At 34.9% G+C, this 17,509-nt stretch overlaps 1 protein-coding gene and 1 long non-coding RNA gene across 4 annotated transcripts in view; one reads left to right on the top strand and one right to left on the bottom strand.

Moving 5' to 3' along the window:
• ACSS3 (acyl-CoA synthetase short chain family member 3) overlaps nt 1–17,509 on the bottom strand; it is a 178,785-nt gene that overhangs the window by 116,662 nt on the left and 44,614 nt on the right. Inside the window, exons 3-4 of the mRNA XM_004053625.4 lie at nt 4,964–5,152; nt 725–859 (exon numbers count right to left, since the gene is read on the bottom strand). Of these exons, the coding sequence (XP_004053673.1) occupies nt 725–859; nt 4,964–5,152 (324 nt within the window). The remainder of the gene's footprint in view (nt 1–724; nt 860–4,963; nt 5,153–17,509) is intronic.
• The window catches only part of LOC109029220 (uncharacterized), a 31,218-nt gene continuing 27,771 nt past the window's right edge, over nt 14,063–17,509 (top strand). For all 3 annotated transcript variants that reach the window (XR_002008289.3, XR_008670550.2, XR_008670551.2), the window contains exons 1-2: nt 14,063–14,378; nt 15,450–15,564. This is a non-coding gene — a long non-coding RNA (uncharacterized lncRNA). The remainder of the gene's footprint in view (nt 14,379–15,449; nt 15,565–17,509) is intronic.

Below are 17,509 nucleotides of genomic sequence, written 5' to 3'. Positions count from 1 at the left end.
GTAATAATATTATCATCTAGTTAATAGAGTTACCAGGAAGATTAAAAAATATGTCCGGGCGCGGTGGCTCACACCTGTAATCCCAGCACTTTGGGGGGCCCAGGCAGGCGGATCCACGAGGTCAGGAGATCGAGACCATCCTGGCTAACACGGTGAAACCCTGTCTCTACTACAAATACAAAAAATTAGCCGGGTGTGGTGGCAGGCACCTGTAGTCCCAGCTACTCCAGAGGCTGAGGCAGGAGAATGGCATGAACCCAGGGGGCGGAGCTTGCAATGAGCGGACATCGGCCACTGCACTCCCGCCTGGGCGACAGAGTGAGACTCCGTCTCAAAAAAAAAAAATAATAATAATAATAATAATAATTATATATATATATATATTCATTAGTAGAATGTCTTAAAAATCATATGGTAAGCAGTCACTTCGTGTTTGTTATTATTATTGCTAATATAATCTGAGCTAATAAAAAGCACAACAATAGCAATATACATAGAATCCAATTCATTAATCTCACACATCTTTCTGTGTTTCAGTCTTTTGGTTTTAAGCTAGATTTTCATGAAGTCAGTAAGTCTTATTCATATTTTTTTTAGAAATAACAATAACATTCAGCAGTATACTTAATAGCTTATAAATCAAATGTGTCTTTTAAATGGTAAAAACTAAACTCATTCTTAGCATACTACCATAAGCAAGAACCAAATTCAATATTCAGATTACCATATTTGGACGATTATAAATGAGAATTTTGTCTGGTTTGTGTTGTCCTATTTTTAGCGCTTCTTCTACAAGTGGTACGTACTCTACCCTCCTTCCAGGTTCAATGCCAAATGATGCTGTAACAACCACCTTGGGCTACAATTAAAAAATAATAATGGAGAGAAAGCTTTAACAATGTTAATTAGGTAATCGCAATATTTTAGTTGCAGACTGGCAATTCAACATTTCTAAAGAAATGTCTGAATGTTTCTGTTTTCTATTGAATGGTCTGAAAACCAGTAAACCCTTTGTAATTGTTATAGACTTAATCACTTCTACACAAATCTCACTTACCTGTTCAAAACTGCATACTCAATGATGTTTTTGACTCATATGTATGAAATGTATAAATCCCTTTCAAATAATCCATTAAGCCAGGTGGATTTGCCATAAACTAGTACAATGCAAATCTTGAGGCCCCTTACTTGCAAAGGCCCCAATAAGAGCTGGCTGCTGCTGAGGTTGTAGTAGCATTTCATAGGTTTTCTATATATTTCTCTTCTAAATGCCTAAAGAGATTACAGCAGAAAAAGACCCAAATCTCCAATAATTTGTAATAATTTTTTCTCATTCTAAATATATATTCATGTTCACCAAATATTACATTATATTATTTTCTTAAAAAGGCTCCCAAATGATTAAAGTTTCAAGCCCCACAAAGCCTAGACCCGCCCCTGTCCTTAAGATACACTTTATACTCTTTACCTGCCAACTTGTTAAGTCATTCTTCAAGATAAACACAGGTGTAGGCAAAATGTATCCCTGGTGGGAACCACAGCTTATGTTAACCTCTCTTTTCAGTACATTCTGGACATGCCTCAAATGTTCAGCTATAGTCAGTGTTCATACATCTCTATTACTGCACAGTAAGCTCTATAAGGCCAAGTTTGGATGTCATTTATTTTTGTGTTTCCTATACCTAGCACAGTGCTTGGCGTGTCATGAGCTTTCAGTAAACGTTTGTGGAACTCATTAATTTGCAGAAAAATAAGTCCTCATATTTTTAAGTACATTGTTTCTTCACCAAGAAATCCAAAGCAAAAGAGACACATAATAAGTTATTCGGAAGGCAGATAATTGGCCCAAAGTATTGCATGTATTCCTGAATTCTGATTTTTAGTTATAATACATTTCATCTAGGAAAGTTTTATACTGTGCTAAATATATGCATATATAGTATTTCCTGCTTTTTGAATATAATTTAATATTCATGGAACGGAGGCTCAGTGCAATTACATAGTTTGCCCCAGGTTACAAGTGGCGAAGGCAGAAGGAAGGCCAGTTCTGTCTGGTTGCAGAACCTCTTTCCACCATATCAAGCTGCCTTAAAACAAAAAGGAAGAAAAAAGCAGAAAGTCTTGTTTCCTTTTATTATATTTTTAAAGGTCAGACATTTGAATATAATTCACATTTTAATGTCTATAATACTCACAAAAATAGCTCTAGATAGCATTCCTTAGAATTCTGAATAAACAAAAGCAAGCTACATATCAAATTAGTAGCATATATAGAATATATCAAAGCTTGAATAATTTAATAAAGTCAAAATTAGACTCTTCCTCTGAAAAAATAATTCCTTTCACATTTCTATTAACAGTCTTATGGGAGATCTTATTGAGTCTAGACTGACTTGTTAGAATACATCCTTTCCATCTTCTTCTGTTAAAATAAAACTTTTTCTTTAGCCTATTTATTTGAAGATCATGACATCAAAATCATTCCTAATTTCAACTACACACTAATTTTACCCAACTATCTCAGATATATATATATATATCTCCATCTTCTCTCCTTACATTTGACCTGCCCAACTGCCTTGTCCATAAAAGCATTTATTGCATAAACCCCTTAACAAAGGAGTATTAGGGGTGTGTGTGTGTGTGTGTGTGTGTGTGTGTGTGTGTGTGTGTGTGATGGATGAAAATTCCTTCAGTGGTACACCATAAGTTTTTTAAATCCTTATTGTTTTACATATTGTAATTTCCCTATATCTTATCAAAATTTTTTACAGTTTCTTTTGCAGGTCAGTGACTGATATTTTTTCCCTAGATTTTCTTCATAGGCATTAACTCAACATGTTTAAAAAGAAAAAAAAAAAGATAAAAAAGGACCCAGATGGTTTGTCCAAAATCAGCTTTCTTGTTTTAATAACTAATCTATTACAAGATAAAGTGAGATATGCAAAGCCTCACTCTATACCTAGTACTCAGGGGGCCTTCAGTATATATTAGCTCTCTTCCCATTAAGAATGCCTCATCTTGGGCTTGTAAAACTCTAAGGGTCAACAATCTGTTGCTCTGATAAGCACCTTCCTTCCTTAATCTTCCCAGAGTCCTTTTTCCCCTTCATATTGCCCACTGTTTCACAAACAGACCACCTATCAAAGGTTTTTATTACAGCTTCCAGCTTCACTCCCACTTACATACTGCAAGACCTGCCTCTTCTTAACATTGTTTAAAACATGACACTTGCCTGTTCAAAAACTTTTACTCATTAACAGAATCCAGTTCAGACAAAACCTGCCCTTGCAAGCTCACCTTCTCTCACCTTTTAGTCACATTGGTCTACTTACTGTCCTTCCAAATGAATTTTACCATTTCCTGTCTCTACTGCTTGACTCAAGATTCTTTTTCTGCCTTTTTGGATCCTACTATGTCATTCTCTTCAACTAGCTGAATCTTAGCCAAGATCTAACTCAAATCTCACCTCCTTCAGGAAGCCTTCTTTGGCCACCCCGACTGAAAGAAAATGCCCCTTCCTCTAAATCAGGGGTCTGCAAACTATGGTTGTGAGCCAAACCCGGCACACAGCCTGTTTCTATAAAATATTATTGAAAAATACACACCTATCATGTAAATGTTGTCTAAGGATGCTTTTGTGCTACAGCAGCAAAGCTGAATAGGTGCAATAGAGATCATGTTATCCATACTGCCTAAAATATTTACTATCTGGTCAATTACCATTAAAATTTTCCTAACTCCTGCACTAAATTCATAGATTAATAATAGTTAACATTTTTTAAATGTGTACCATATGCCAGACACTGTGCTGTTTTAGATTAAATAGCTCAATGATATTTCACAACAGACTCACTAAATTGTTATTTTTGTACCCCATTCAAACATATATACTTCCTGGAAGTATATGGATTTTTAACTAGTTATATGTCCTATCCATTTGATAAGTATTACTTATTACCCAGTTGCAAAGACAGTATCAGGAACATAGCAGGAGCTTAATAAAATATATGTTGAATGAAAAAATTAGTTATTAGTCCTTTTCTTGTATGTCTTATACACCCAAATATATGACAAGCTAAGTTGGAAAGCGGACACCTTATCTTATAGTTTATATTCCTCAAGGCACCTAGCAAGATGTCTTTCACATAGGACTGACTTTAAAACAAATGTGTGATTAACAGGTGTATGTGAAATAAAAAACATTTTATTTATGTATTTATTTAAATAGCTTGAAGTCTGGACTTTTAGGGTACCTGTCACCCAAATAGTGTACATTGTATCCAATAGGTAGTTTTTCATCCCTTATCCCCCTTCTGGGTTTCCAATGTCCGTTATACCACTCTATATGTCTTTGCATACACATAGCTTAGCTCCCACTTAACAGTGAGAACATGAAGTATCTGGTTTTCTGTTCCTGAGTTGTTTCACTTAAGCTAATGGTCTCCAGTTCCATCCAATTTGCTACAAAAGATATTACTTTATTCTTTGTTATGGCTGAGAAGTATTCCATGGTGTGTGTGTGTGTATATATTTTATTTTATATATTATTATAATATTATATATATTATATATATTTATATATTATATGTATTTAAGTATTGTATTATATATTATATATAATGTGACATATAATATATATTATAATATATAATGTGATATATAAAGTATATTATAATATATAATATATTATATATATCACATTTTCTTTATCCACTCTTCAGTTGATGCTCACTTAGGTTGATTCCATGTCTTTGAAATTGTAAATTAAGCTGCAATAAACATACGCATGTAGGCGTCTTTTGATATTTAATATAATGATTTCTAGGAAAAGTATATATCAACCATCCTATTTGAAGGGAGGATCTAACAAGTATAGATCATTCTCAGATGATTCATCCACAGATAAATATGACTAAATTATAGGTAGCTACTACTTGATTTCCCAAAATAAAGCACTTACCTTTACATGATCAATGCGACTACTTAGTTCTTTGGAAGCAAATCCTCCAAATATGAGACTGTGGATGGCACCTATCCTTGCACATGCCAACATGGTATACATCGCCTGTGGGATCATGGGCATGTAGATAACCACAGTGTCACCTTTCTTGATGCCATGCTTGACCAAGACACCAGCCAGCTTGGAGACCTATGCCAAGACCATTAAATCAGTAAAGTGTTTTTTTGTATTATTTCACCAAACTTCTAACTTAAGGCAGTAATACTAGAAGCTGATCACCTGCTTGGTAGTAGATTAGAGGAGCCTGAGTAACACATATTTGATGATGATGATAATGCTTTAGATGGTGAGAGTAATAACAATTGTATTATAATCATTGATTATAAACCAACCTACTATTATTATGTCACATAAACTTTATGACTTAAGATTGCTTAACCATTCATGTCACAACATTTTTACTGAGCAACTATTATATACCAGACATAGTATGTAAGAGTTGGGAACGTAACACTAATAAAAGAAAGACACAGAATTGTCCCTGTAGAGCCTATATATTGCAAAAGGTGAATCTGTCAGGTGAACAGAAAAACAAAATAATTACAAATTTAGATAGATGTTGGGTAACTGTTAAAGGAAGCAAGTATATATTAATAAAGAAAACATATCACTAAACACTAATAAAGCAAATAAGACAAATTCTACTATATTATTATTTACACCTAAAGATAAGGTAATAAGGTTCAGAGCTAATAAACAGCTAACCAAGGTCAGAGAACTAGCAAATGCTGTAACAGGACACGATCACAGGTCTTCCGACCTCATATTATTTGCTCTTTCTACTGCCTTTATAGTTTTTTTTTTACACTAATTATTATACAAAATGACTTTCCTCTGTATTTGGATATAACATACACAGTTCTTTTTTTTCCTGTTTTTGAGACCTCAACATATAAATGTCTCTTCCCCGTAACATGTTTTTGTACTTTCTAGCAATAAAGACAAAACAGATTACAAGCCCACACATGATAAAATTTATTGCAAGAATCCTTCCCATGGGCAATTATAGAGGGCTGTGGGAAGTACTCCCAGATCTTAACCAATAAGTAGTTCAACATTCTTTTACTTAAAATATATATATTAAGTATCTATTATATGTCAGACTCTGTTTTCAGATACATCAGATAAGTAAACAAGACAAGACAATAATCTCTACCCTGCAAGTACTTATAATTTAGCAGAGAAAATACTCACAATAAGCAATAAACACAATAAATAAGTAAATTATCTATTGTGGTAAAAAATCTTCAATCATATGGAGGAGGGAAGTAGAGCAGAGTAAAGAGGATTCAGAGTGCAGGGGAAGGGGTGGATGTAATTCTCACCGGGAGCTCATTAAGAAAGCAACAGTTTTGTAAGACAAGTAGAAGGTTGAAAAAAAGTGGATATCTATGAATGTACTATTTCAGACAAAGAGAACATCAGTGAAATACAAACATGTAAGAGGTAAAGGAGATCATATGTGATGCGATCAAGGAACAGCAAGGAAACCAGGGGCCTGGAGGAGAAACAAGTGAAAAGACAGTTGTCGATCAGGTCAGGGGGCCAAAGGGCCTGTAGGGGCATGGTGGGCAATTGGAAGGACCATGGCTTGCCTTTGAATGTGACTGTCCAACACAATGAACAGAGGAGGCTTGGGAGAAGAAATTAGGTCACATGTCTATTTATGGCTCCTTTCATTTTTGTCTCTCCTACTTTCTGGACAAGTTTAAAGAATTCTGAATCCTGGCCGTTTTTCTCTTTTCTATTTATTCACTTCCTCTGTATAGATGGGGACAGGTGTGGTGAAGGTTAAGGGATCTGGTGAAAGACAGAAAGAAAAAAAAACCACGATTTTAGTGTTTTATTCTACTTTATATTGCAAACTCTATAATTGAGTGCTATGTTTCAAGAACTTCAAAGACGCTAGCAGAAGATTATGAGAAAGATACACCAAAGTAATAAAAATCATGAACTTGAATCATATACAGAACTCAAAAAAAAAGACAAAAATTGGAAAGTTATATCCAAACATCTCAGAGTGCAACCCCTGTAGAAAGCGACCATGCTTCATGATCACATTACTGGGTACATCATTTAAGGTACCACACTGAGAGAGACCAATGAGAATAGCTAGGCATAGCCAAAGCTGTGACTTCAGCATCTTGAATTGTGCCAGCTGAATAAAAATGACAGTCAACCAAGGCCCACACTACCAATAATTCAGTAACTTTATAATCCAGTCTCACTTTACAGTGTTGCTGGAAGATGCCCACAAATTTTCTGTCCTCTGAAAGAAATGAGATTAAAAAATAACTAAGATCAGAGCAGAACTGAAGGAGATAGAGACACAAAATTTCCTTCAAAAAATCAATGAATCTAGGAGCTGGTTTTTTGAAAAGATCAACAAAATAGATAGACTGCCAGCAAGACTAATAAAGAAGAAAAGAGAGAAGAATCAAATAGATGCAATAAAAAATGATAAAGGGGATATCACCACCGATCCCACAGAAATACAAACTACCATCAGAGAATACTATAAACACCTCTATGCAAATAAACTAGAAAATCTAGAAGAAATGGATAAATTCCTGGACACATACACCCTCCCAAGACTAAACCAGGAAGAATTTGAATCCCTGAAAACACCAACAACAGGCTCTGAAATTGAGGCAATAATTAATAGCCTACCAATCAAAAAAAAAGTCCAGGACCAGACAGATTCACAGCCAAATTCTACCAGAGGCACAAAAATGAGCTGGTACCATTCCTTCTGAAACTATTCCAATCAATAGAAAAAGAGGGAATCCTCCCTAACTCATTTTATGAGGCCAGCATCATCCTGATACCAAAGCCTGGCAGAGACACAAAAAAAGAGAATTTTAGACCAATATCCCTGATGAACATCGATGCAAAAATCCTCAATAAAATACTGGCAAACCGAATCCAGCAGCACTTCAAAAAGCTAATCCACCATGATCAAGTTGGCTTCATCCCTGCAATGCAAGGCTGGTTCAATATACGAAAATCAATAAACGTAATCCATCACATAAACAGAACCAAAGACAAAAACCACATGATTATCTCAGTAGATGCAAAAAAGGCCTTTGACACCATTCAACAGTCTTTCATGCTAAAAACTCTCAATAGACTAGGTATTGTTGGGATGTATCTCAAAATAATAAGAGCTATTTATGACAAACCCACAGCCAATATCATACCGAATGGGCAAAAACTGGAAGCATTCTCTTTGAAAACTGGCACAAGACAGGGATGCCCTCTCTCACCACTCCTATTCAACATAGTGTTGGAAGTTCTGGCCAGGGCAATCAGGCAGGAGAAAGAAATAAATGGTATTCAATTAGAAAAAGAGTAAGTCAAATTGTCCCTGTTTGCAGATGAATGATTGCAAATTCAGAAAACCCCATCATCTCAGCCCCAAATCTCCTTAAGCTGATAAGCAACTTCAGCAGAATCTTAGGATACAAAATCAATGTGCAAAAACCACAGGCATTCCTATACATCAATAACAGACAAACAGAGAGCCAAATCATGAGTGAATTCCCATTCACAATTACTTCAAAGACAATAAAATACCTAGGAATCCAACTTACAAGGGATGTGAAGGACCTCTTCAAGGAGAACTACAAACCACTGCTCAACAAAATAAAAGAGGACACAAACAAATGGAAGAACACTCCGTGCTCATGGATGGGAAGAATTAATATTGTGAAAATGGCCATACCGCCCAAGGTAATTTATAGATTCATTGCCATCCCCATAAAGCTACCAATGACTCTCTTCACAGAATCAGAAAAAACTACTTTAATGTTCATATGGAACAAAAAAGAGCCTGCATTGCTAAGACAATCCTAAGCCAAAAGAACAAAGCTGGAGGCATCACGTTACCTGACTTCAAACTATACTACAAGGCTACAGTAACCAAAACAGCATGGTACTGGTACCAAAACAGAGACATATTGAACAGAACAGAGCCTTCAGAAATAACACCACACATCTACAACCATCCAATCTTTGACAAACTTGACAAAAACAAGAAATGGGGAAAGGATTCCCTATTTAATAAATGGAGCTGGAAAAACTGGCTAGCTATACATAGAAAGCTGAAACTGCATCCCTTCCTTACACGTTATACAAAAATTAATTCAAGATGGATTAAAGACTTAAATGTTAGACCTAAAACCATAAAAACCCTACAAGAAAACCTAGGTAATAGCATTCAGGACATAGGCATGGGCAAGGACTTCACGACTAAAACACCAAAAGCAATGACAACAGAAGCCAAAATAGACAAATGGGATCTAATTAAACTAAAGAGCTTCTGCATAGCAAAAGAAACTACCATCAGAGTGAACATGCAACCTACAGAATGGGAGAAAATTTTTGCAATCTATCCATCTGGCAAAGGGCTGATATCCAGAATCTACAAAGAACTTAAACAAATTTACAAGAAAAAAATCAAACAACCCCATCAAAAAGTGGGTGAAGCATATGAACAGACACTTCTCAAAAGAAGACATTTATGCAGCCAACAGACACATGAAAAAATACTCATCATCACTGGTCATCAGAGAACTGCAAATCAAAACCACAATGAGATACCATCTCACACCAGTTAGAATGGCGATCATTAAAAAGTCAGGAAACAACAGGTGCTGGAGAGGATGTGGAGAAATAGGAACATGTTTACACTGCTGGTGGGAATGTAAACTAATTCAACCATTGTGGAAGACAGTGTGGCGATTCCTCAAGGATCTAGAACTAGAAATGCCATTTGACTCAGCAATCCCATTACTGGCTATATACCCAAAGGATTATAAATCATGCTACCATAAAGACACATGCACATGTATGTTTATTGTGGCACTATTCACAATACCAAAGACTTAGAACCAACCCAAATGTCCATCAATGATACATTGGATTAAGAAAATGTGGCACATATACACCATGGAATACTATGCAGCCATAAAAAAGGATGGGTTCATGTCCTTTGTAGGGGCATGGATGAAGCTGGAAACCATCATTCTAAGCAAACTATCACAAGGACAGAAAACCAAACACCGCATGTTCTCACTCATAGGTGGGAATTGAACAATGAGAACACTTGGACACAGGGCGGGGAACATCACACACTGGGGCCTGTCATGGGGTGGGGGGAGGGGAGAGGGATAGCATTAAGAGAAATACCTAATGTAAATGATGAGTTAATGAGCGCAGCACACCAACATGGTACATGCATACCTATGTAACAAACCTGCACGTTGTGCACATGTACCCTAGAACTTAAAGTATAATAAAAAAAAATTCAAGACCTTGCGTGAAACAAAGATCTCAAAATGGTAGGTCACAGACAAATGTGACCAAGATGTATTTAAGTTGGGGCCATATCACATTTTAAGAAAATGAACCAGCATATTAAATTTAGTAGGTTTCACATACAAATCTAGATCTCCAGTTTCTCTAGAAAAATTGTGAAGTCTAGCAGCACCAGGCCTGTGTTCTTGAATAACAGCAATCAGTTGAACCAGATGATCAGCCTAGTGGTTTGCCATAGAACTCACTATTCCCAGGGGCATTTATCATACAGCTTGCATTTTTTTTCATTCTGAGTTTAAAATATATTTTTTACCTCTTATTTATTTTATGTTATATGCTTACACCATAGTTCCCTAACCATACAGAAAGTGTGATACATACCGACAATTGATTTTTCTCCCATCCACCCTCTTCTGTAGGCATCTGAGTTGTCAACCACTGCCCTGAAAACAATTTTTAGTCAAATTAGGCTGCACCAGTCCCGTGTAACCACTAGATGGAGTCTATTTGGCCTTGCTTGTTTCAGCTGCTCCTCAATGTTTTGATAACCCGATAACCACACCAGAGCTGGTCTACAGACAAAAGGTTTACAGAATCAATAGTACGATTTTCTTTTCCAGTAGTTTTCAGGGCTAAATGTCATTCTGGTAAAATTTTCCATTATAATTTGTAAATCTAAATATATATGTATGAGAATATGCATGGGAAAACATATGAGTTCATAATCACTCAAATAAAGTATTATTGGAACTCCAAAACAGAAGGCATTTGATACTGCTATTTCAGGGTTCACCTAGTTTTTATCAACTTCAGGTGGAAAATTATCAAAGAAGAAAACAGGTATTATTTTCATGGAATGACATATTCTTATCCTACCATAAAAGTCTGAGTGTAGAGTTACAATTTCTATTATTAGCAAAATGGAAAATATTTTAATATAGGTTGTTTATAATAAATAGTTTTTCAACTGAAGAAAAGTTAACCATGTGCCGTTCACCCAATTCACATTCATCTTTGCACCTTCTTAAATTTGTTTTTTAATTTGTCAATAACTTGATGGTTTTACACAAGGATAGACCAGTAAAATTGATTTTCAGTCTGACATCAAGGGCAATACAGATCCCATGGGAGCAAGGCCAGCTAGCATGAGGATACTATGCTACCAATGTGTGAATAACTGGGCTGTGAAGGAAGCCTAGAGGAAATGAAATAAATGTATTTATTTAGATATAACAATGTGTGACTCTTCCCACTAGAAATTAGATGAATCATTTTGGTACTAATTTAAAGCCATTTTAACACATAAATGTCCTGTCATTGGTTCAATTTATGTAGTATCAGCTGTATGTCCTAAACTGAGGTTAAGTCTACAGACACAAAAATGAGAAGGAAATGGTTGGTCCTTAAACCAAAGAAATTTGGAGTCTGGAAAAAAAAAATCACATACAGGAATAATAATTGCAAAGAAAATGCAACAACTGAAATTTATATATTATAAAATGGTATGCACATATATTTCATTTATATATAACATAAATATAACATATAATGCATCAGATAGAAGTCAAAGCTTTAAATTTCAGTTATAAAATGAAAACGTATTGCTATGAATAATGAAAACTAAATTAATAAAAAATTTTATGTTATCATTCTGTAAAATCTTTCAAAAACAGTCTTTGGGGTAGTATAGCTTTGTGACCAGATGCTCATAGCTCAAATATAAAGATTAGTCAAAATTGGCCAAAAGTTATATTCTACAGAACAAATTATCACTTGCTTCACAAATAGCAAGTGTGCTCACCTAAGGAAAATCATGCTTGTATGAAAAAAGATAGTTCTAGTTTCCAAATTGTAGTAAAAATGCAGTGATCATGGGCAACTTCTAAACCACATCAAAGAAAACTGTATGAAAAAGCAGACAGGGAATGCATATTTTCAAAATGCCACAATGTTACATTGCAAACCCTGCTCTAAACCGTAACAAAAAATAAAACTAATTTAAAAACCAATTATAATATCTGAGGAAACAGATTACTAAAAGTATAGATAAATGAATTGTTCTTGAGAATATGTATAATTTCCATAGAAAGAGTTATATAAAATACTTGCACCTTACTTTTAAACATATTATATTAATCATACACATTTTTGTTTGTTTTACTTGTACACATACAGGCAGCCATTGAAAAGATTAAAATTTTAACTACAATGAATAACTTATTCTTTAGTCCATGCATTAACTATGCATTCAGGTAACTATCTGTGAAAATAATCAGTTATTCTAAAACTGCTTAAGATCTGGAATGATAGTAAAACTATCTTTTTTTGGAAGAGAATTTTTCAGGAATATAAATATTTTCATATAACATAAGAAGCTTCTAGAAATGTAACATTTTTAGACAGTTACAATTTATTAGATACAGCATTGAAATAATTTTCAGTGAAGATGATACTATGCTAAGCCAATTTATTTTGAGATATGTCTCTTAAAACCAGGAAAGTTAGAGATGTTATCTAAAAAAGAAAAATCTTTCTTTTAAAGATGAAAACATTACATTTACACTTACAAGTAAAATGTATTATTATTTATCTAAAACACAGAGGAATACTTATTTTATATTTAAGAATGGCATTGTATTAAATTTTTCAAGAACAATTACAAAATGCTATCTTGCAATCAAAATAGTTATCTGATAGTGGTCTAGAAAACATTTACTAGCACATTTCTTCTCAAATAATTTTCTCCAAATGAAAGAGTAAATACCATTACTCAGAATTATCATTTTTCTCATTACCAGTTTCTTCACACATGGGTTTCAATCAATATTTAGTCATTTTCAGACTATGTATTCACAAAGTGAAATAGATAATTATTTAATCCCTTTAGTTCAAGCTCAAAATAATCAATATTTCAATAATATTTGCTTTCAAGACTACTGTGATTTTCAGACTGTAATTTCACAGAAAATTAGTTAAATCCTGTATTTCCCTATGCATAGGTGCTCAGTCTTGATAAGGAATATTGTCTTCCATTTCCTTGATACTTATGTTGAAATTTACAAGAAAATCATCAGAATTCATCACATCTTCTAAAGCATATTTTGTTAATTTTAAAACAGTATTTCTGTGTAACAGTCAGGCCATTGTGGACAGAGAAAATAATTCTACGTCAAGGAGAAGTCCAAGGCCTAAAAGAATGGAAAATGTAATTGATGCCTGTTATTAACACACAACAGGACTAGGGTGCATGCAATAAAAAGGAAAGAAAATACACAGACAAAGAATAATTAAGGATTGCATCCACTTTTTACCATTTTAACATCTCTCCACTATAGACATTAATAATTGGGTAATTGTAACTTTCGCCTGCTTTTACTCACTGGAGAGTTACTGCCAATATCTCTAATCATCACAGCACGTGCCATTTGGCTGAAAAAGTGAAGGCAGTTTAGTATATAGAGAGAAAACATTCAGGATGAAGTGGGTTGTGAGATGAACTGGAAAGGTATGAATAAACAATATTAGATATGATACAGAGTCTTGTTATGCCCATCGAGTTTAGACTAACCCGAAAAACAATGTGTAATAATTGAAAAATATCCTCTTTAAAAGTAAGTGCTTTCCACATTCTTAAAATGTAATGATTACTGCGTAAACTAGAATCAATAATGTAATGATTATTGCATAAACTCGATTATTGCGTAATAGGGGTAAAAATAAATAAGTTTATTTGAGAAATATTAAGAATGGGGCCACAGTTTGGGTTTTAGCAACTGATTGGAAAGTGATGCCATTCACATTGGACACGTTTACATTTGAGACGCTAGTGGAACAACCATGTATAGACACCTACTCGGCAATCCTGCATATGATCTCAACATCAGAAGAGAGATGTGGGCTGATGACACAGAACTGAGAATAGCCAGCGTTGCCACTGGGAGTAACCATCACATATGTGGCAAAAAAGGCCATTGGCGCAGATGTAATCACCCAGGCGGGATGTATAAAATGGAAAAAGAAGGCAACCTAGAAGCAGGTAGTGAAGGGACAGGCAAAAGAAGAATTTAAGAAGGATAATTAGGCAAAATGAACACAGGAAAGAAAGGAAAATGAGGGCAGAATGGTATATAGAAGTAAGGGAAGACTGGCAGAGAATGGACAAAAATGTTAGATATAATAAAGAGAGGAAGTAAAATATTGAACACCTATTGGAATTAATAAGAAGAAAGCATTAATTACCTTAGCTAAATGAGGCAGTAGCATATTTTAGAGGGTTTTGGTTATGTGTGTGGTAAGGAAATTTAAAAGGCATTTTTCTGAAGTTAATCAGTGAATGAAAATAGATAAGAAACTAGCTAGTAGTAGAAACATTTATGCTTTTTGTTTTGTTTTGTTTTGTTTTGTTTTGAGACGAAGTCTCGCTCTTCTGCCCAGGCTGGAGTGCGGTGGCACAATCTCGGCTCACTGCAAGCTCCGCCTCCCGGATTCACGCCATTCTCCTGCCTCAGCCTCCCGAGAAGCTGGGACCACAGACGCCCACCACCACGCCCGGCTAATTTTTTGTATTTTTAGTAGAGACAGGGTTTCACCATGTTAGCCAGGATGGTTTCGATCTCCTGACCTCGTGATCTGCCCGCCTCGGCCTCCCAAAGTGCTGGGATTACAGGCGTGAGCCACCAAGCCCGGCCCATTTATGCATGTTTTTAAGAGAAAGAGCCAGCAGTGAGATAGGTATAAGATAGATTAACAGAACAAGAGCCCTAAAAAGAATTGATAGAATGGTTCCAGGAGACCAAAGAAAGATTACCTTCTATTTTAAAAGGAGGGAAAGAGAAAACAGTGGGTGTGGATACAGGCAAGTCTGTTGGTCTGGTGATAATAAATTTATATAATCATTGCTAGGTTTGAATCAATGTACCCTGTTAAGCTTGAGGCACAGAGGCAGGAAAGCCAAAAGTTTAAAAATGCCTTTGGAGAGTAAAAGAGAAACTTACTCGAGAAATGCTAAAGAAAAAAAGAAAATGCAGCACTGATGTCCCAGTGGACACTGGAGACCATAAATTTATATTAAATCTATATTTGTAGTTACGTGATTTTTCTTTAACAGGATTCAACGTATCAGATACAGTAATGAAGACAATAAGAAATTGGATTGATCCAGGTCTGGAGTTTTGCCACAGAGTGAAATGGAACAACAACATGCAGGAGAAGTGAGGATACTGGTAAGAGACGAGTTGTGTGGTTAAACTAAAAAACCTAACCCGGATAACAGAAAGGTGAACACAGAAGAGACCCTTACCTAGTGACTACACACCATCAAAATCATTTAAAACTAGTATTTCATGAGGCCAACAAATATATTAAAAAGTGCTCAACATAACTAATTTTTAGAGAGATGCAAATCAAAACCACAATGAGATACCATGTCACACCAGTCAGAATGGCTATTATTAAAAAATCAAAAAACAACAGGGGCTGGCAAGGCTGTGGAGAAAAGGGAACACATACACACAGTTTGTGGGAATGTGAATTAGTTCAGCCACTGTGGAAAGCACTTTGGAGATTTCTCAAACAATTTAAAACAGTAGTACCATTTGACCCAGCAATCCTATTACTCGGTATATACTCAAAGGAAAATAAATATTTGGTAGAAAATAAATCATTCTACCAAAAATATACATGGACTCATATGTTCCATCATTGCAGCACTATTCACAATAGCACAGACATAGAGTCAACCTAGATACCCACCAATGGTGGACTGGGTAAAGAAAATGTGGTACATATACACTATGGAATACTATGCAGCCACAAAAAAAGAACAAGATCATGTCCTTTGCAGCAACACGAATGCAGCTGGATGTCATCCAAAGCAAATTAACACAGAGACAGAAAACCAAATATGGCATGTTCTCACATGTAGGTGGGATCTAAACATTGTGTACATATGGAAATAGAGATGAGAACGATAGACACTGGGCACTGGGGACTATAGAGAGGGGAGGGTGAGAGGGGGGTGAGAACTGAAAGCCTATCAGGTACTGTGCTCATCTGAACAACAAACCTCAACAACACGCAATTTATCCATGTAATTAACCTGCACATGTACCCCCTAAACCTAAAACAAAAGTTCAAAAAAAAACCTGTGGTATTTAAATAGGTATTGTGTCTAAAAATGCATGCTATCTAAAAATGTAGTTTTATTGCACTGTATAAGAATATGAGAGGCTTAAAATAGACACTCTAAAAGTTATAAGCCCTAATTTACATATATTCTCTAGCCTTTCTCCACCTTCTATCTACCAAAAAAGCAAAACCGTAGGATCTTCTCATGTATCTGTTTCCAGCTAGCCTTCACAAAATCTTCCTTTAATTTTTTGGAAATTATATCCATGATTGCCCCTTTCCCTCCACCATTCACCACAGGATTCAATTTATCCCACCTCAAGAGATATTTAATTGAATCTGTTTTTCTCTAAAACTAACATTTCCAATAATTTTTAATTCACATTCATTTATTTCCCTCCCTTATGAGTACTGCAAGAATATTGATTTTTTTTACTGCAAATGCATTATATTTCAACTATATTATATGTTAAGCAGTTGGGTGGCCAGACTGGAACCCAAACACCACTCAGAAAAGTACCATTGATAGATATATAGAGAAATAGATTACAAATTCCTATTTAAAATTTTTCAAATGATTTTTTAAAACATAACACAATTCAAAGTTGATTACTTTCTGTAGGCTTCCTAGAGTATTTGTAAAGAAAATATCCCAAGTGCTGAAGAAAGCTTTATTACATATAAAAAATATGTAACCCACCTGGACTAAAATGAAAAAGAAAATTCAACTATTAGAGAGGTAACTTTTCACAGTTATGCATTCACATATACAAGCATTCTGAAAAATCTAGCATAATTCTGTGGCTAATGTACACACTTTCCCAAATGAGTGTTTGAAAAGGTACAGAATCTACCACACTCTATTAAAAAAGACTATTCAAGTCAACACAAGTTTATGTAAGTTTAGATAAGGTTATATTCCTTCAGTGAACATAATATGATAGTATGATAGTAATAATTGCCTCACATATTTGTTTATACAATAATAAACATGCAAAATGTGAAACAAAGTTGTTACTTTAAAACTGTCACTGTTGTCTG

This window comes from Gorilla gorilla, chromosome 10 (assembly GCF_029281585.2).
Source record: "Gorilla gorilla gorilla isolate KB3781 chromosome 10, NHGRI_mGorGor1-v2.1_pri, whole genome shotgun sequence".
Classification (NCBI taxonomy): Eukaryota; Metazoa; Chordata; class Mammalia; order Primates; family Hominidae; genus Gorilla; species Gorilla gorilla.
Note: the sequence above shows the minus strand (reverse complement) of the source record. Positions and strands in the feature narration are given on the sequence as shown.